Here is a 20,931-nt window from a genome sequence, read left to right on the forward strand (position 1 = left end):
CTGGAGTGTCCGGAACGGTTGCGCGCGCAAAAAACATTAATTTTTCAGCGCGGCTGTTGGAAATGCTCTAACATATAGCTAAACTGATACTTTATACATACATGGACTGGGTCTCATCTGTGTTCGGCCATTCTACAAGACCTGACGTCGTGCTGGTGATCACCAACATCTCCTTGGATTTTGATGGAACATAAGCAGTGACGGTCGGACATGTTGTTACACAATTCCGACACGTGAAGTATAGTAAAAGCAGAAACATGTTCATCTGTGTCCCATCGTCGCCGGCCGGCCGTATCAATCAAACTAAACAATGTCGGAATTGCTTACCCCGCATGTCGTCAATACCTGCGAAGTCTTTGCTTAGCAATGCACACCGGGATTCCAGGAAGCTTTGGACGCTAATGCGCGACTCTCGACTTTTTAAACCGGCAAATTTGATAATTTGCCACTCCTTACCTCCCCTTTCATAATTTGCCCTCTCCAGAATGACAGGTGAGGTTCGGGCCTGCCCGTCATTAAGATAATGGATGGCAAATTGTGAAAGGGAGAAGTAAGGGGTGACAAATTATCAAATCGCCCTTTTAAACCTTCGCTAGCTTTCAAGCCGAGTCAATACATCACAAGACGAAGCATCGATCCGGCACCAACGACGTGCGTGATGGCCCAGCCGGCGGCGGTACGCGGGGAGCACGGCACCCACTTCCTCGTGGCGGCGTACGGGATCCAGGGCCACCTCAACCCGGCGCGCGCCCTGGCCCGCCGTCTCGCCGCCATCGACCGCGCCACGGCCACCCTCTCGGTGCCCCTCTTCGGCCACCGCCGCATGTTCCCTTCCTCCTCTCCCGACGACCAGGAGGTCAGCGACGGCGTCATCCACTACGCCCCCTTCTCCGACGGCCAAGACGACGGCAGCTGGCCCACGGGCTCGGGGGACGAAACGGCGCGCCGCCGCAGAGCGTCCTGCGACAGCCTCTCCGCCGTGGTGCGCCGCCTCGCCGCCGCCGGCCGCCCGGTCACCTGCGTCGTGTGCACGCTCAACATGCCGACGGTCGTCCAGGTCGCGCGCGCGCACGGCCTGCCGCTCGCCGTATACTGGATCCAGCCGGCCACGGTGCTCGTCGCCTACTACCACTACTTCCACGGGCATGGCGACGGCGGCATCGCCGCCCACGCCGCTGACCCGGCGTACGAGGCCACCCTGCCGGGTCTCCGCCGGCCTATGAGGATGGGCCGCGACATGCCGTCTTTCTTGGCCGACGACGCCACGGGCACCGGGGACGACCTTTCACAGATGATCGTTCGAGGTTTCCGCGAGATGTTTGAGCAGATGGACGACGAGGAGGTCATCATGAAGCCTTGCATGGTGCTGGTGAACACGTCCGAAGCCCTGGAAGAGACGGCGCTGGAGGCGATCCGGCCGTACCTGGGCGACGTCTTCGCCATCGGCGCCCCCGTTGTTCCTCTTGCCGGAGCCGGAGAAGATCAGGCCATTCATCTGTTCGCGCAGGACGAGGAGAAGAGGTACATGGCGTGGCTGGAGACGCAGCCACCCAAGTCGGTGGTGTACGTGTCGTGGGGGAGCCTGCTCACGTACAGCGAGCGGCAGGCGGAGGAGATCCTGCGCGGCATCCGGCGCCTCAACCTGCCGTATCTGTGGGTGGTGCGGCGGGAGGGACGCTCGCCGGAGGTGGACCGCCTCCTCCTGGCAACGGCAGCGGCCGTGCCAGAGGGAATGGTGGTGGAGTGGTGTGATCAAGTGCGAGTGCTGTCGCACCCGTCGGTGTCGTGCTTCGTGACGCACTGCGGGTGGAACTCGACCCTGGAGGCGGTGGCGTGCGGCGTGCCGGCCGTGGCGGCGCCGAGCTGGTCGGACCAGCCGGTGAATGCTCACCTGCTGGCGGAGGAATGGGGCGTGGCCGTCCGGGCGGAGCGCGAGGCCGACGGGGTGCTGACCGGCGCGGAGCTGGCGAGGTGCGTCGAGCTGGCTGTTGGCAGCGGCGACATGGCCACTGCGATAGCAGCGAGCTCGAGGGCTTGGAAGGAGAGGGTAAGGGAGGCGGTGGCCGCCGGTGCGCCGTCCGAGAGAAGCCTCCGGAGCTTTGTCAAGAGAGTGCAAGAACTGGAGTTTCTAAGGAGCAACTAATAATCTGCTCAGCGTCTACATCTTGCCGTTGATGCAACAAAAAAAGCATACACACGAATCTTAAATCTTTTTCACATGCTCAATAATTCCCTTAATACAGTACAGTAACTAATTAGGTTCTTCATTTCCATCACCTAAGCGCAAATTATGCTGCAAGTTTTGTTTCAGGCTTGTAATGACTGTTTATTTTTGCTGTGTGAATCCATTGACACAAAATCTTTTCCTTCAGAAAAATAAATAAAGTAAGCAAATGGAAAATAAATGGCTTGTAATCCGCCTATTTCCTTTCAGGGGTAACTTCCTCGTCTTTTCAACTGAAGTGTAAAGGTATGGGTTTGTTGATTAAGCAAAAGAAAATCTTCCAGTTAATAGAAATTCAGGCGAAAACACTTGAACGAATGTTGGTGAGCGAAAACAAAAGGAAAGATATTACGTGTTAAAACGAATGCAAATTCTATCCATGGATCAGATTACTTTGTAGACTGTTGCATTTATGGCCTCAAGGTTCGATCATGGTGTTAGGCCTGGATTGGTCCTCGCTCACTCTCGAATTTGGGGAAGAACACTCAAATTTGTTGATAAATCGGGAAATCCAGGTAGTTTAATGCACTGGAAGAACCTGGATTACATAGTACGGTAGCTAAACCCCGATTAAGGCAAATTTCCATTACGACTGATACGAGAAACTGTACATGTGATGTAGAGACTCCGGTCAAACTTGCAGCTGAACCACGCAGTGTAGACAAAACTTGTGCAAACCATTGTTGTAGGCACAAGATATTGTTATTAGACAAGGGTAAACCTGTGATGTACAAAGAGGCAATGATGTGTCCTGAATCCGGGAATTGGCTAAATGTCAAGAAGCTCAAGGTAGTATCTATGTACGAGAATCAAGTTTGAAACTTGGTAGACCATCCGGAAGGCATAAAGCCTGAAGAATGAAAATGGATCTATAAATCGACGCGGATGAAAATATTTACATACATAAAGCTCGACTTGTTGCAAATGTTTTCGACAAGTTTAAGGAGTTGACTATGATGAGATTGTCTCGCTGTAGCGATGCTTTAGCCAATTCGGGTTATACTAGAATTGCTACACATTTCTATTACGAAATATGACAGATGGGCTTCACAAAGGCTTTCCTTAAATGAAAATTGAAGCAAGGACATGTATATGATACAACCCGAGGGTTTTCACAATCCAAAGTATGCTAGAAATGTGTGCAAACTTCAAAGGTTTAGTTATGAACTGAAACAAGCATCAAAGAGTTGGAATCTTCGTTTCGATGAAGTGATCAAATGGTTTGGCTTCATCATGAATTGAGGAAGATGCGTTGTGTTTACAAGAAAGTAGGTGACATGGTAATAACATTTCTAATACTTTATATGGATGACATATTGTTGATTGGAAATGATGTAAATTTCTTGACACGAATTAGGACTTATTGAAAAAGAAGGAATTGGGCTATGTAGCATACATATTGGACATAAAATCTATGGATATAGAAGGCCTCCCTGTTTGGCACGGCGGCGAGTCGAATGTGCTGCAACCCGTAAACCACTATGCTACAGCTGGTGAATACTTTTGCTGGAACCGATGAGAACTTTTGCTTTGACCGGCGATGACCAGCCATTTTTTGCTGGGATGGACATAATGTTTGCTGCATCCCGGGCGACAGCAGGACATTGTTTTTGCTGGCATTTGTTTTGTTGGACCATGCACCTTTTATGTTTTTGTTGGACTATGCCATTGTTTTTGCGGGAACCATTCTATTATTTTTGCTGGAACCATGGCATTTTTTTTGGTGGAACCATACCATTGTTTTGCTGCAAGATAGTCACAGCAGGCTTTTTTTTTTAAGTTTCAACCCGAGACCGGCGAGCTGACGATGGCGAGTGGAGGTGCACCGAGCCCTGCGAAGGGGCAAGACAATTTTTGCTGTGATCGGCCACATAAAATGTTACGACCAAGCAGAGCAACTTTGATGACGAGGACAGAGACGGGTGCTACAACCGATGAGCTGCGACCAACCAGGTGAGGGCGATGAGCGCATCTGGCAACGTGGGCGGTGGAGGGAGGGCATCCAGGCAAGGGGAGCTGGTCAGTGACCGGGAGGACATGCAGGCAACGGGGGCGACGCCCGCGCTATGCATGCAGCCTTGATTCATGCAGATCGTACGTTCAAAAGGAGGTCTAAGCTGACGCACACGTGGCGACCGAACGAAATTTGGGCAATCAACCGACGCCTAGCGTGACGTTAAGTTTTTCTTTTTGACGAAAATACCTTCATGGCTAGATTTATTAAAATCAAATAACACTTACATTTGTCTGCTAAAAATTTAGCAATAAAATCGGGGGTTCTTCAAACCCCAAAGCCGGAGGGTGAGAACATCCCCATTAAGCTAGCTCATGTGCTAGTAGCCATCCCAAAATCCGCCAATTCCTTAGGACAATCATCTACTAGTATTGGAGCCGCCACCATAGAATGCCCTTCATTAAGCCTCAATGTTTTCACCACAACTAAATTACCCATTTGAACCAGCAGGTTATTGCAACCAATTTTTTGAGCTGGTTTCAAACCCTCTCGAAGAAAAGCACCTTCAGCAGACACCACATGAGCAACATGTTCCAAGACTGCTGTAGCGGCACCAATGAAGCCACCCTGGTGGTCACGAAGAACTGCACCGCAAGAACCAGAGTGATCTTCTTCCGGAAAGGCCTCTACCCCAGTTGTTCACTCGTGGTATGTTGGACGGCTGCCCGAACAAAATTCAGAGCCAGTGCATGAATCGCAGGAGTCACGAATTCTAGCGACGGTGGAATCGATCAGCCTAGGTGTTGCGTGATTAGCCTAAACCCTAACGAGAATACCCTTTTTAAAGTTGCTTTGAGATCCGGATATTTTTTTAGGAGGGGCGTACCCAAGCACAACTCATTCTGCTCTGAATCAGATGGGAAGGTGGAAGGAGCAGATGAGTTTCTCTTGAAACCAGTGAGGCTAACATACATGACCAACATGAGCAAAGCTAAAGCGCACAACCTGAAAATCACACGCAAATAGCACCACCAACATGAACAACACTGGCAACGCAACAGCAGCAGTGACAACCCCACAATCACATTTGAGCGATTCTCCACGACACATTTCAGTTTTCAAAGACATGCAGTGACCACGGTACGCTGGAAACAAACTTGTGCCAGACTTTCTAAGAAACATCTGAAACTGACAACCAGATAGCTTAGGATGGGGAACAGTTTTCTAACTACATTGCCGCGGGGCCTAACAGAAGACAACCTTCATCAACCTTCATCCCATGGAAACCAAACGGATCCATCAGAAGATACATCTGTACGTCACATGGTCCACGGTGAGCTCGCTGTCATATGTGAATTTCACCACGTTTCCCTTGCCAAGGCCATAGTAGCGAGCAACAGCATCGGTCTCTAGCATGCGAGGCAACTGAAAGATACAGACAACAGTTTTAGCAAAGTGGTGTACATGTGGTTTATGACAAAATGAGGCATCAATATATTACTAAAATAGAATCCAAGTGCAAGAAAGGTAACAACAAATGTCGTTTGGCATTTGAGGCATGTCAAGAAGAGAACGCAGTACCGCCCGCAATGACTATTAAGCATATCATGAGCAGATAAGTACATTTTGAATTCAAGATTTTGTTTCCCAGCTTGTAAGGAGCTTGCAATATAACTGAAAACTACTCGTGGATAGGTGAGGAGAATTTTAAATTGCAACTACACAAGTTCTCTTGTCATTTTTAGTGAGCATGGAATACTAAACACCCCAATTCTTTACAAAATAATCAGAAAATATAGAAGGATCATCTGTTTTAAGTTTTAACACCATCAATTTTTGTCTTAATGAAAAGTGTAAAATGCTATCTCCAGAAAAGATCTTGTCTTAAAGCTTAGTGATCTTTCTCATCTGGCAAAACAAAAGGAGAAGAAAGAAACTCCAGGATCTGGAGTAAAATATCTCAATGAAATAATAACATATTTTGACTGCACTTCCACTTTAAATGTGCTTGGCTCGTAAGTTAATCATAGTAAATAAATCGCACATATTACCCACAAAAGCATTCACTAGACAGTTACCCCAATTGTGAATATATATATATCTTTTAGAACACTATCACATAGTTCATACTAGAAATCAGTAACAAATTTTACAGTACTATCAGCAAATTATAGACAGACAGACCTGTGAATCCACCACATTGTACTGCTTCAGGAGCTTCGCTTTTTCTTCTGCAGTCAGCACTTCATGCTTGGGCTTCAGGACATGCTTAGTAATGTTCACCAGTAACTCTGTGATCTACCATAGGACAGCAGAGCACATCAGTTCGCAAATGTAAACTATAGAATGTTAAATTGTTAGCATATCATGTAAAACAGTAAAGCATCAACCATACATGACTTAAGTCACGGAACTATATGAATACAGATTTGAGATTAAGAACATAACTAGCAGAAACACACATGTTAAAATGCTGAGCAATACAAGTATACACCACAGGGCCGGCTTTGGGCCTAGGCGGGAGGGGAGACCGCCTAGGCCCAGGTCATGCAGGGGGGCCAGCAGGGCAAATAGACATTACTCCCTCCATTCCTAAATATAAGGTGTATTATTTTGAGCATGTTAAACAAGGCACAGATTAGAGGGGAACTCAGGGCACAAATACCCCTAACTCACTCGGCAATACCTGGAATGAGCCATGCATCGCATGCATATCTCACAACAATTCCGGATGGCCATATGGCATGCCACGTTGAAAAAATCAATCACGAAGGTACTCCAGATAATTAATTGCCAGGAGGAAGCATACTGGAAGTAACTACTCCAATAATTAGCTCTAACGCGCAGCAGTTGGAAGGCAGGGGTAGGGGCAAAAATGGAAATCCTGGGGGAAAACATAAATACACCTTATAATATGGAATTTTATTGAAAAACAAATACACCTTATATAGTGGAAGAGAGGGAGTACTTGCTACTTTGGCCAGCTGGCAGTCTTAGCCCATGAAGGAAAGAAACGCAGCATAGTAGGAAAGAAAACGCCATTTCGATAGCCCACGAGAAAAATAAACGCGATCGATAACTGCGGGACGGGCGCACGGCACCGTGAGGTTACTTTTCTCGATCTCAGCTTCAGCCGCCGTGTATGAATGTGTGAGTGAGACGGGGGGTCGCGTTCCTCCCTCCTCCGGAGCTTCCGACCATCGTTGCTTCCATGGTGAGGTGATGCCGTGACACCTTTTGATTCAATGGGTTTACACATGTGGTTTAACTAATCATCTCCTTACACGCAGAACTTGCTCGTTGCCTATTGGACGAAATGGCGACCGCTTGTGGCGAGCGTCAAGAATCAAATCACAGCACCACCCCTGGACATCCAGCTGCGCTTGTTCTTGCTTCCCGCGAGCAAGCCGTGCTCACCAACGCGCTCTCCAGTGAGTGGCGCAGCCTCTGGATGATAATGCCAGCATACGCCTCGTCGCTGCTTTTTCAGAGGTTTCCGTCCCTCGTGGCTTCTTTCCGCCGTAAGAATGGTGGTTGAAATTTAACTCTTAACTAGCATAATGCCCGTGCGTTGCTACGAAGCCATAAGAAATAAGGAGTTATCACCGGCTTAGGAGATCGTCAAATGATGTATCTTGTGTCCGTTGGATGATTCACGATTAAAAAGAGAACGGAAATATAATGATACGAAGCCACAAGAAACAAGGAGTTATCACCGGCTTAGGAGATCGTCAAAAGATGATGGTATCTTGTGTCCGTTACATGATTCACGATTAAAAAGAGAGCGGAAATATAATGAAAGACCATGTTGCTGGCATCGAAGAGTCTCGAGAGATCATAGTAGGTCCTTTGCAAGGTTTATAGTGACATAACATTTTGAATTTGAAACATATTAGAATGGGCATGAGTAAGTTTTTTTAATGGTACGAGTAAGTTGAATGCACAAGATATTGGATTAGATAGGAAGACAATATCTATCACCGCGTCGAAATTGCAATTTGTTTGCCCCCATCTGCTTTGACGAGGAATTGGAAGAATTGCTTGGGTAGAGAAGCTAAAATCAAGACCATGATTTTGAGTTAAAATCGCATACTCGCATTTATAGTTTGTGTTTTTTACAATAGTGTTATTCTCACATCAAGGCATTAGTGTATTTGTTTATTTCGGTTGTCTCACACCTTCTAAAAGTAGCATTTGTTTATTTATGTTTAGTCCCACATATGGGTAGAAGTATGTTTGTTTATTTGTGTGGTCCCATATGTGAACTCACCACCAATTCTAACCTTTAAAAGTAGGAAAGATACTTCACAAATGAAAATAGATATGTATATATACCTATATGCACATACATATAGATGACCTTAAGGACCAAGTCGTCGACTTTGCCCTACGGCCCTCCAAATTATAGAGCCGGCCCTGGTACACCACTACGGTCAGGATGACATAGAACTAAAACTAATGCCACTGTATTAACAAGTTACCTACCTATCCTAATGGTATGGCATTGTACTTGCAAGCTACAACACAAATAGTCATAGATCTTTGCTTGCAGAATGTGAATTTTGGAATGCAGTGTTCCGAACAGGCCACCAACAGATTAGAGGAAACTAACCTGGAATACATCTACTTTGAATTTGAACATCTCCTTGATGGACTCCCTGGCTCTAGATGTTATTTTGCTCTGCAAAATCAGAATCAGGCAAGACAAGTTCTCTTCTTTGATTCGGAGATACACCTCCCGGATGGCTGCGATTTTGACGGGCTCAGGTGGGCAGAAGACAATTCGCACCTGTGTTAACCACGTTGTTAGAGTGGATCAGCTCCTGCCTCGCAAAAATACGAAAGGGGATTGGGAAAAAGAAATGCCTTGTTGGACTCGTCGGAGGCGAGGGTTGTGGAAAAGGAAAGGCGCTCGATCTCGGGCGTCTCGGACCACCACGCGCGGAACTCCGGGAGGGTGCGGGCGAGCTCGTCCTCCGGAACGCTGTACCCGCGGTCCCGCAGCATCTCCAGCGCCGTGCGGCGCGCCAGGAACAGGCGCTGGCTCTCCACGCCGGCGGCGCCGCCGAGGTCGACCATGGATGATACGCAGCAGGCGACCTCGGGGGCGTAGTCGACGGCCATTGCCGCGTGGGCGGCGTTGGAGGCGGCGGAGCTCTCCCCTGAGTCCATGGCGAGCGATGATTGCTGAGGGGCGAATTGATTCATTTCTTTCCTTGTGCTCTGGTGGGAGGAAATTGGGGTTTTGGGTGTAGGGGAAAGCAAACGAGCCTTGCGCCCTTCCCACTCTCATCCTCGCGCAGTCACGTGGTGCGTTTTTTTTCTTTTTCTTTTTTTTAACAACAAGGTGGGGAGGCTCCCACCTATACCTTTTTTTAGACAAACTCCGAAGCTTTTTATTCAACCGTCACAAAGTTTACAGGGACGAAATCAAGTTCATTGGACTGACCTAACCAAACATGGCGGCCAGCCCCTAGGGATAATGCATGCTTCGCAGGTTTGTGAGCCTCAATGTTCGAGCTCCTAAGTTCATGAATAATTTTACAAATAGTATAAGTGTTCTTCCTATGTGTATGATGGCACCATAAACCGTGGAATTCTTTTGATGTATGTCCTCGACGACCACCTTGTAGACAGACGCCACGTGTATTCTTCTCTCATAAAGATCATTAGGCAGCGCCAAGGCTTCTCTGACAGCCAAACATTCCAGTGTAGCTGGGTCCGTAATATTTGGAAACACAAGTGTTGAAGCACCTAGGACCACACCAGATTGGTCCCTGCATATCGCGCCTACCACCCCATGAGAACCTCCACGTCCCATAGAAGCATCAACATTAATCTTTGCTAGCCCCGCCGATGGTGCTATCCACTGTGCTCGCCGGTTAGAGTAAACAGATGCTGCTGCTCGTTTAGGAATATTCTGAACAACTCGGAGATCATTTAGATACGACTGCACAAAACTATGGACTGCAAACGGACTCTGATAAATGTCCTCATGTATAGCCTTCTGTCGTGCTCCCCACAGTGCCCAAAGGGTAACCACGAATGTGGTAAAATCATCATGTGACAGTGTATCATGCATGGCAAACAACCAGCGCTTAGCATCATCATCAATGTTCGAACATAGCCGATCAATTAATAACATCCGATGAGATTGCCCACGTACTCCTTGCAACTGGGCAATTCAACAGTGCATGCCTCCATGTATCCTCAATGCCACAGAAACAACATACGCTCGACGTTGACATATTACGGTGATTCAGGAGCGATGTTGTCGGTATCGAGTGTCGGGCCAGCCGCCACAGGAAGTTCTTCAACTTCGAAGGAACCCTGAGTCTCCACATATTTGTCCATCCCATGCAATCAGCCTCCACATGTGATGATCCTTCTTCTTCATACAGCCATGTCTCCCTGTTCACCTTCATTTTCTAAATCATCCTGTACGCACTTTGGACAGAGAAAGAGCCCCTTCTTTCCTCACTCCAGGCCCAGAAGTCGATGGTCTGTCGTGTACATAAGGGAATTTTCAGAATTGCCCCGGCATCAATCAGGATAAATACGGTGCGGACCAACTGCTCATTCCATGAGCTTGACGTATGGTCAATAAGTTCAGAAACTCTCGTGGGTGGGTTCTGTATAAGAGATGTGATCGGTCTCTTGATACTCTCCCGGGGAATCCAGTTGTCGCTCCAAATGTCCGTGTTCTCCCCGTCACGTATCCTTCTTATCAGGCCTTGCACCATCAGGCCCTCCGGACACTCCCAAAAGTATCTATATCCCATCGCATCAGGTCATGCGATATACCAATCAAATTTTCACGTAAGTCTAGTAACCTGTTACACTCGCTGTGACTCGACCACGTAGTGTTTATTGTCTCGGACCAGGTATTGTGGCCCTCCCACATAACCTCATAACGAAAGGTTCTGGCTCGCTGATTGTGCATTTGCTCTCTGTTCAAGTTCACAAAAATCAGGCTGTGATCCGATGTTGCAGCCGTGAGATGAGACAAGTCAACTGATGGAAACCTGGCTTGCAGATCCACAGTAACCAATGCCCGATCGAGTCGCACTCTTGTGAAGGAACCACTAGTCACTTTCTTTTCAAAAGTCCAAAAAGGCCCCGAATAGCCGATGTCCATTAACATGCACACGTCAACCACGTCTCAGAAGGTCTGGATTTGTGCATTGCTTCATTGTCCCACTCCCTCGTGTTCATCCGGGCGCGGGACTTCATTGAAATCTCCCAAACATAGCCATGGCAAACTACTAGTAGTACTTATGTTTTTTAATGTATCCCATGTTTGACGCCGAAGATGGGTTTGAGCTTCACCGTAGACTATCGTCACTCTCCATGGATCAAAACCTGGTTCCAAAACAGAGCAATCAAGGTGATACACAGAGTAACCGAGAATATCTATATTTATTTCATTGTTCCAAAAGATGCCGATGCCACCACTTCTACCCTGACTATCGATAGCATAACCATTGTCATAACCAAGTGTGCCTGCTAATGCTTCTACCCTTGAGCCTGCTAGCTGAGTTTCTACAATGCAGAGTAGGGTAGGGGCAAATTTCCTCGCAAAATCGCGAAGTTCACGGACTGTCGCGGCTTTGCCCGTGCCGCGGCAGTTCCAGAAAAAGACACTCATTGGGCCCGGCGGCGCCCCTCACTGGGACCCGCCATCTTTGGATCGGTCTTATTCTGCACTTCGCTCTTTGCGTTGCCTCTCTCTGAATTAACTATACCTCGGCATGACAAAGCCAGCCTTTTGGACAAAGCTGTTCAACGCTACCTCTTGAGCATGCATTGGTTTTCCCTTGAAGAGAAAAGGGTGATGCAGCAAAGTAGCGTAAGTATTTCCCTCAATTTTGAGAACCAAGGCATCAATCCAGTAGGGGACAACGCACAAGTCACATAGTACCTGCACAAACAATCAAGAACCTTGCAACCAACACGACAAAAGGGGTTGTCAATCCCTTCATGGTCACTCGCAAAAGTGAGATCTAATAGAGATAGTAAAGTAAAATTTTGGTATTTTTGTTGTATAGATTGGAAAGTAAAGATTGTAAAATAGTAAACAAGATGCGATGTAAATAAAAGAGATGTAATATAATAGGTAAGAGACCCAGGGGCCATAGGTTTCACTAGTGGCTTCTCTCAAGATAGCATGTATTACGGTGGGTGAATAAATTACTGTCGAGTAATTGAGAGAAAAGCGCATAGTTATGAAGATATCTAAGGCAATGATCATGAATATAGGCATCACGTCTGTGTCAAGTAGATCGAAACGATTCTGCATCTACTACTATTACTCCACAGATCGACCGCTATCTAGCATGCATCTAGAGTATTAAGTTCATAAGAATAGAGTAACACATTAAGCAAGATGACATGATGTAGAGGGATAAACTCAAGCAATATGATATAAACCCCATCTCTTTTATCCTTGATGGCAACAATACAATACATGCCTTGCTGCCCCTACTGTCACTGGGAAAGGACACCGCAATATTGAACCCAAAGCTAAGCACTTCTCCCATTGCAAGAAAGATCAATCTAGTAGGCCAAACTAAACCGATAATTCGAAGAGACTTGCAAAGATATAAAATCATGCATATAAGAATTTAAAGAACCAAATAATATTCATAGATAATCTTGTTCATAAATCCACAATTCATCGGATCTCGACAAGCACACCACAAAAGAGTATTACATCGAATAGATCTCTAAGAACATCGAGGAGAACTTTGTATTGAGAATAAAAGAGAGAGAAGAAGACATCTAGCTAATAACTATGGACCCGAAGGTCTGTGGTAAACTACTCACTGTCGGTGTCAAAACCGGCGGATCTCAGGTAGGGGGTCCCGAACTGTGCGTCTAAGGCGGATGGTAACAAGAGGCGGGGGACACAATGTTTACCCAGGTTCAGGCCCTCTCAATGGAGGTAATACCCTACTTCCTGCTTGATTGATCTTGATGATATGAGTATTACAAGAGTTGATCTACCACGAGATCGTAGAGGCTAAACCCTAGAAGCTAGCCTATGATTATGATTGTTGTTGTCCTACGGACTAAACCCTCCGGTTTATATAGACACCGGAGGGGGCTAGGGTTACAGAAAGTCGGTTACAAGGGAGGAGATCTACATATCCGAATTGCCAAGCTTGCCTTCCACGCAAAGAAGAGTCCCACCCGGACACGGGACGAAGTCTTCAATCTTGTATCTTCATAATCCAACAGTCCGACCAAAGCATATAGTCCGGCTGTCCGAGGATCCCCTAATCCAGGACTCCCTCAGTAGCCCCTGAACCAGGCTTCAATGACGATGAGTCTGGCACGCAGATTGTCTTAGGGATTGCAAGGCGGGTTCTTCTCCAAATTCCTAATACCTGTCGAGTAGTGTTCGGCTTCCCATGAATGTTGCACTCCTTGGCTTCTGCACCTAATAATGGCTATCCTCCACGTGTTGAGCGGATGCGAGAAGTCGGGGCATTTTTACACTTGCCACCCTAACCATGTGAGTAAATCATCTATTTAAAGAGATGGGGATCCTCAGATCCAGATCACACCATCCTCCCACAGCGAGTATCCATCGGAGCGCGCCCGGAAAAGTCCATCCCATCATGGCCGGCCATCACAGCTCCTCCACTCTCTCCCGTAGCCCTAAGCCAAGCAATTGGAAGAAGTGTTCCGTCCCCCACAGCCGATTAGTAGAGTTACAGACCCAGGGGTTTCTCCCTCCAGCGTATATGGTCCCTGTTCGAGCCGGACTTGCCACTTACAACGGCGGGGAGCAAACGAAGAGCTTTCCCAACCCATCCATGGGGGAGCGGGCATGCCTTGTCCCTTACTTATTAAGGGGGCTTGGATTTCCAATCCATCCGTTCCTCCGCAGGCTCCTGGAGTTCTACGGCCTCCAGCTACATAACTTTACTCCCGCCTCCATAATACACATTGCTGGCTACGTCGCCCTTTGCGAGCTATTTTTGGGCTGTGAAGCTCATTTCGAGCTATGGAAGATGTTATTCTGCCTCGTACCCCGTACACAGGAGGGGTCAATATATCAAGTGGGCGGAGCTGAGATATGGCGCATCTCCGGGACCGGATACCTGTTCGGTACTCTGAAGAAGACATCCGAAGACTGGCCTTCAGGGTGGTTTTATATGGAGGACGTCCCCCTTCCAGACCCTATTCGGATGGGCCTTCCTGAGTTCAATAACTCCCCTTTGAAGAAACGCCGCAGCTGGCGCCCTCGGAGCCCCCAGGAGGAAGATAACAGAGAGGTCCTTTACCTGATGGGCCGGATAAAAACGCTGGCCAAATCATGATTGACAATAATCGAGGTCATGTCAATATGTATAATGCGGGGGTGCAGCCACTTCAATATCGGGGACAACCCATGTGGCACTTTAATGGAGAAGACGATGCCACCCGCTGCGGTCGTAAGGGACTGGACTCCGTTGCTACTCTAGCGAAAATACTGTCCGATTTATATAAAGGAGAGGAAGAGGAGTTCATCCGCATTAAGCCACGGGATGGATTCTCCATGTACAACCCCCCAAATTGGGTGAGCTGCTACTTTCTATTCCAGACCTTCCCGCATTCTTCGTCATAAGTATTTACCTTGCTATCTCATAGCAGGAACTTCGAAAAGCTGCGAGGGAGGTCCACAGGCTGTCTTCACAACCAGAGGACCCTGACCGGGCCCTCGACCCCGGACTCGAAGAAGATCCGGACACATTTGTGGAGCTCATCGACAGGACGTTCTATCAGTTAAGCTGCGACGGTGCCTTGGTGGCCATCATAGCCGATTATCCTGGACTGCTCCCTGCATCGCATGTAATTAAAACCGGAGTCCCAACTTCCGAGAAGGATCCTTTTTTCGCACTTCACCTACCGCACACATATGGTGTCTTATAGGGAAGGCCCTCGGGATGCCATGTCGAACCCGTAGTGACTCATCAACGAGGGGCACCAAAGCCGGGTAGGCTTAAAGGAAGGCGGTCAGGACTGAGACGCCATCGCAGAGGTATGAAAAAGAACCCTGCTCCGTGGTTGTCATCTTTTAAAATATAATAACATCCATGGTTCCTGGCAGGAAAAACGCTCGCCGAACCATATCCGGAGAGCCTGCTGGCTAAGCCTCCACCAGCCGGGCTCTAGAGCCGGACTTAGAGGCAGACACTAACGTGGGGCCAACACCGGATGTTCCTCCTACAGAGGATGCAGATAGGTTGTCCTCTACGAATTCCAAAGTGGAGAGTGCCATGAATCACAGGCGTCGCCGGGCCGTACTCCACGACGCTTGTTTCTCTCAAGAGGCATTCGATGCCTTCAACTCAGGAGACGCGTACATCCGAGCTGCTCAAAATGGTCTTGCCCGAGCCACGGACCAGTATGTAAAGGATATACGGGTAAGAAAACATAATAATTATGTACATCAGTAGCCCTTGAGACTTGAAATAGTTGGCACAACTGATTTAAGGATCATTGTTTGCATAGGTTCTTACGGAGAAGAATACCCAGTTATCTCAAGAGCTGGAGGAGTGCAAAGCCCAGCTACGGGCCACATTTGCCACAATGAAGGAGTCCGAGAAGGCCCCATCTGGTAACACATGTTTCTATCTAAAAGAATGACATGTACCAGTTAGTATTCGGCATGCATGCAAATCTAACAATAGATTCTGCAGATGATCCCGGAGTGAATCCGGAGGTCGTGCAAGGGAATGAGCAACATGCTCAATGACAGCTAAAGGCTGGCGAGCCCGTGCTTATGCAGGTTAGGCGGGAGAAAAACGATCTTCAAGATGCCAATACCTGGCTGGGCATTGAACTGAAAGATGTTCGGGCCCAGCTTGCTGACTCCGTAAAGGTGAATAAGAGGCTTCGACGCGGCATTTTTAGTAAGTGCTTGAACAGACTTTTATAGAGTTCGGCGAAGAAACCGGCTAACAGAGTTATATCTGTAGGTATGCTGACGGGTCGTCCCGCAGAGGAGATGTCCGAGTCTGCGGGTGGTCTTCTGCCAGAGCTCTCACAACTGTACGAACAAGTTCAGCAGGTGATGCAGGGCATTGCCCAAGCCTTGTGGCCATCCGCCTCCCTGCTAGGAGGCATGGGGGAGCTTGTAGAGATGCTCAAGGGAGCGCGGCGGCGCTTCCGATTATGGAAGATATCAGACTGCCGACAAGGTGCAAGGGAAGCCTGGGCCATGGTGAAGACGCGATATACCAAGGCTGACCCAAACCACATGGCCGAGGTCGGACCTGTGGGGTCTGATGGGAAAGAGATCCCTGTCAGTTTGGTGTATGACCAGGTGAAATTAGCCGCAAAGTATTCCCAACAGGATTGTAGGCTAGACAACCTGTTGGATGGTATAGAAGAAGAATTTAGTCACTCTAAGTGACTGTGTACTTCAAGTGACATATATTGTCCCTAGCCGGATTGTAAATCATTTGTCATAGCGGACCTTTTCGCTTCGACCTCCGGACCCGACAGTCCGAAGTGTATCCGAATACATGCTCAGTTATGTAAAACCCGGGGTATGCGTGGAAACCAGGCGTAGGGGTCATAAGTGCTTGAACAGACAAGTACCCAACTAGCTATGTTATATTACATGGATAGTAAGAAATATCTTCCAGGGAGAATAGTTCCATTAAGGGTTCCTTTCCCTGGGTACGCATGCATTAATGTGCATGTCCGAACTGCGAAAAGAGATGCAGGATATAAACATCTGGGGCCATGTATTTGAAAGTGCAACTATCCCTGGGTGGTTTTGGTAATTCCTAACAACATATAGCTCATTGAGCTAATGCTATTCCAAGATTAATATTTCAGGAAAAGCTCAATGAATGGCATGGCATGGATGAGGAAAGTGGACCCCTCAAAATACTAAGGACAAAAAGATTGGCTCAAGCTCAAAGCTCAAGACTCTATATTTTATATTTTAGTGATCCAAGATCACATTGAGTCTTTAGGAAAAGCCAATACTATCAAGGAGGGATGAGGTGTTGCTTGATGAGGTTCTTGCTTCATAGTGCTTAGTGATATGCTCCAAAACCCTCAACTACCTTCCCACATCCACATATGACCTAAACCAAAAGTCAAACTCGGCCCCACCGATTCTTTCTATCCGGCGCCACCGAGTTTAGATGTCATAGCCACTGCCACAAACCCTAGGCAAATCGGTCTCACCGATAGGGATCTCGGTCACACCGAGATGGGGTTGTAATCTCTGTGTTTCCCTTCGTAACGTTTCGGTCCTACCGAGATGAGCGATCGGTCCCACCGAGATTGCAATGTAAACTCTCTGTTTCCCTTTTGTAACATTTCGGTCCCACCTAAATGAGCAAATCGGTCCCACCGAATTTACCTGACCAACTCTCTGGTTAGCTTATTACCAAAATCGGTCCCACCGAGTTTGTGTAATCGGTCACACCGAGATTACGTTATGCCCTAACCCTAACCATATCGGTCCCACCGAGTTGCATCTCAGTCCCACCGAAAATCCTAACGGTCACTAGGTTTGCTAAATCGGTCCGACCGAGTTTCTCAATTCGGTCTCACCGAGATTGGTAAATTGTGTGTAACGGTTAGTTTTTGTGTGGAGGCTATATATACCCCTCCATCCACTCTTCATTCATGGAGAGAGCCATCATAACATACCTACACTTCCAATACACATTTTCTGAGAGAGAACCACCTACTCATGTGTTGAGGCCAAGATATTCCATTCCCACCATATGAATCTTGATCTCTAGCCTTCCCCAAGTTGCTTTCCACTCAAATCTTCTTTCCACCAAATCCATATCCTGTGAGAGAGAGAGTTGAGTGTTGGGGAGACTATCATTTGAAGCACAAGAGCAAGGAGTTCATCATCAACACACCATTTGTTACTTCTTGGAGAGTGGTGTCTCCTAGATTGGCTAGGTGTCACTTGGGAGCCTCCGACAAGATTGTGGAGTTGAACCAAGGAGTTTGTAAGGGCAAGGAGATCGCCTACTTCGTGAAGATCTACCACTAGTGAGGCAAGTTCTTCGTGGGCGATGGCCATGATGGGATAGACAAGGTTGCTTCTTCGTGGACCCTTCGTGGGTGGAGCCCTCCGTGGACTCGCGCAACCGTTACCCTTCGTGGGTTGAAGTCTCCATCAACGTGGATGTACGATAGTACCACCTATCGGAACTACGACAAAAACATCCGTGTCTCCAATTGCGTTTGAATTCTCCAAACCCTTCCCTTTACATTCTTGCAAGTTGCATGCTTTACTTTCCGCTGCTCATAGACTCTTTGCATGCTTGCTTGAATTGTATTAAGATTGCTTGACTTGTGCTAAGATAGCTAAAATCTGCCAAAGACTAAAATTGGGAAAAGGATAGATTTTTAATTGGTCAAGTAGTCTAATCACCCCCTCTAGACATACTTTCGATCCTACAAGTGGTATAAGAGCTTTGGTCTCCATTTGCTTTGATTTCCATAGCTTTGGTGGTCATAGCCTTGGTTTCACAACCTAGGAGAGTATGGCGTCTAGCGAGGGAAATTACCACCGTAGAGGTCCTTACTTTGATGGCACTAATTTTGCTAGTTGGAAGCATAAGATGAAAATGCATATTCTTGGACATAACCCCGCCGTTTGGGCTATTGTGTGTGTTGGCTTGCAAGGTGAAGTTTTTGATGGGAGAGAACCAAATCGTGAAGCTACCGCGGAAGAGTTGAAGATGCTACAATACAATGCTCAAGCTTGTGATATCCTCTTCAACGGATTGTGCCCCGAAGAATTCAACAAAATTAGCCGTCTTGAGAATGCAAAGGAAATTTGGGATACTTTGATTGACATGCACGAAGGTACCGACTCCGTCAAGGAATCCAAGATGGGTGTGCTCCAAAGTCAACTTGACAAGTTCAAAATGAAGGATGGTGAAGGTGTCGCTGAAATGTACTCTAGGCTTGCTCTTATCACAAATGAGATTGCCAGCTTAGGAAGTGAAGAGATGAGCGACAAATTCATCATCAAGAAGATCCTAAGAGCCTTGGATGGAAAATATGATACCGTATGCACATTGATCCAAATGATGCCAAATTACAAAGATCTCAAGCCAACGGAAGTCATTGGAAGAATTGTTGCTCATGAGATGTCACTCAAGGATAATGAGGAGCTCCATAACAAGTCAAGTGGTGCTCACAAAGCCTCATGTGAAGCCCCCACATCATCAAGTGAGAAACAAACCTTTAATGAAGAATTGAGCTTAATGGTGAAGAACTTCAACAAGTTCTACAATAATAGAAGCAAAGAGAGAAGTTCCAAGTCAAGGTCCTACAATGACAAAAGATCTTCTAGTCGAGAGTGAAACTGCTACAATTGTGGAAGACCCAGACACTACTCCAATGAGTGTACGACTCCCCACAAGAGAAGAGAAGATTCTCCCAAAAGAAGAAGTAGAAGAGAAGAATCACCATCAAGGGAGAGAAGGAGTAGGGATGATCGATATGAACGAAGACCCTCTTGGAGAAGCAAGGATTCGGAAAGGAAGGACAAATCATCAAGGAGCTACACAAAACGAAGACATCAAGCTCATGTTGGTGAATGGTATCCGGCTCCGACTCCGACAATGACTCCGAGAGAAGCTATCACTCCGACTCCGAATATACTCAAGATGAAGGTGTTGCCGGTCTAGCACTTGTGTCAACCAACTCCTACGACATATTTGATTCACCAAATGAAGGAATTGGAAGATGCTTCATGGCCAAAGGTCCAAAGGTATTACACCCCGAGTATGTTGATTTCAATAGTGATGAAGATGACTTGTTCGGTGATGATGATTTACTTGTTGACAACTATAGTGATGAATACTATGATGAAACGAATGACAATGATAAGGAGAAGATTGAGTCTCTAACTAAAGAACTAAACACTCTTAAGTTAGCTCATGAAACTATCTTAGGACATCATCGAGAACTTTTAAGGACTCATGAGAAATTATGTTTTGAGAAGCTCAACCTTGAGCAAGAGCATGAGTTCTTAAAGGCAATCGATGATGATCTTCGCAAGAAAAGTTCTTCTTACATTGCCAAGCGTTTACTCTTATCCACTTACATGCCTCAAGTCAAGTCTAGTAACAAGAACAAGAAAGATTCCCCCTCTAGCAGTAACAATAATCATGCTAAATCCAATGTTGTTGCTTCTAGTAGTTCTCTTGATTCCACTAATGATTCTCTTAGCCAAGTTACACTTGAGCAAGAAAATAGCTTATTGAAGGGAATTATAGAGAAAGGTGTTTACAAGAGCCTTGCCGGGAGTAAGCAATTCGAGGAAATTGTACGCAAGCAAGGAAGGCACCAGAAGAATCAAGGTATTGGTTTTGAACGAAAGTTCAATGCCATTGGAGTTGAGTGGGAAGAAGATCAATACCCCAAGACGAAGTTTGTTCCTCAACAAGAGAAGTATGATCCTACTTCTTTCAAAGGGACACAAGCTCAAGATGATCTTCCACCACAAGACCACAAGCAAAAAGGCAAGGACAAACTTCAAGAGGAAATTGATGCATTTGAAGAAGCTCCTAAGGCCTTGGTCAAGTGGGTTCCCAAGACTACACCAAGTTCCACTTCATCAAGTACAACTACAACTCCGAGGATTCCCATCAAGATGGTGTGGATCCCAAAGAAGAAGAACTAGAGAGTTCTTGAGGGTGACTCCGCCAACATACTTCACTCTTATCATTTTGGCAAGAACAAGTGCAATCAACTTCCACATCTT

At 46.9% G+C, this 20,931-nt stretch overlaps 2 protein-coding genes across 2 annotated transcripts; one reads left to right on the plus strand and one right to left on the minus strand.

Moving 5' to 3' along the window:
* Positions 1-611: 611 nt before the first annotated feature.
* Positions 612-2,405, plus strand: LOC123082084 (cyanidin 3-O-rutinoside 5-O-glucosyltransferase-like). Its single transcript, XM_044504501.1, has one exon. The coding sequence runs from the start codon at positions 659-661 to the stop codon at positions 2,141-2,143; it is 1,485 nt and encodes a 494-aa protein (XP_044360436.1). The 5' UTR covers positions 612-658; the 3' UTR covers positions 2,144-2,405.
* A 2,840-nt stretch (positions 2,406-5,245) lies between these two features.
* Positions 5,246-9,449, minus strand: LOC123086370 (DNA-directed RNA polymerase V subunit 5A). Its single transcript, XM_044508129.1, has 4 exons — positions 9,045-9,449; positions 8,791-8,967; positions 6,363-6,476; positions 5,246-5,603 (listed from the first exon to the last, which is right to left on the minus strand). The coding sequence occupies exons 1-4, from the start codon at positions 9,384-9,386 to the stop codon at positions 5,478-5,480; spliced, it is 759 nt and encodes a 252-aa protein (XP_044364064.1). The 5' UTR covers positions 9,387-9,449; the 3' UTR covers positions 5,246-5,477.
* Between the last annotated feature and the right edge of the window lie 11,482 nt (positions 9,450-20,931).

Source organism: Triticum aestivum, chromosome 4A (genome assembly GCF_018294505.1).
Source record: "Triticum aestivum cultivar Chinese Spring chromosome 4A, IWGSC CS RefSeq v2.1, whole genome shotgun sequence".
Classification (NCBI taxonomy): domain Eukaryota; kingdom Viridiplantae; phylum Streptophyta; class Magnoliopsida; order Poales; family Poaceae; genus Triticum; species Triticum aestivum.

Bases quoted from the DNA above. Each gene is read 5' to 3' on its own strand.
- LOC123086370 (XM_044508129.1), bottom strand. From the start codon at position 9,386: ATGAATCAATTCGCCCCTCAGCAATCATCGCTCGCCATGGACTCAGGG. The intron at 8,968-9,044 runs GCATTTCTTTTT...TGGTTAACACAG, and splicing joins CCTCCGACGAGTCCAACAAG to GTGCGAATTGTCTTCTGCCC. The intron at 5,604-6,362 runs GTCTGTCTGTCT...TGTATCTTTCAG, and splicing joins ACAATGTGGTGGATTCACAG to TTGCCTCGCATGCTAGAGAC.
- LOC123082084 (XM_044504501.1), top strand. From the start codon at position 659: ATGGCCCAGCCGGCGGCGGTACGCGGGGAGCACGGCACCCACTTCCTC.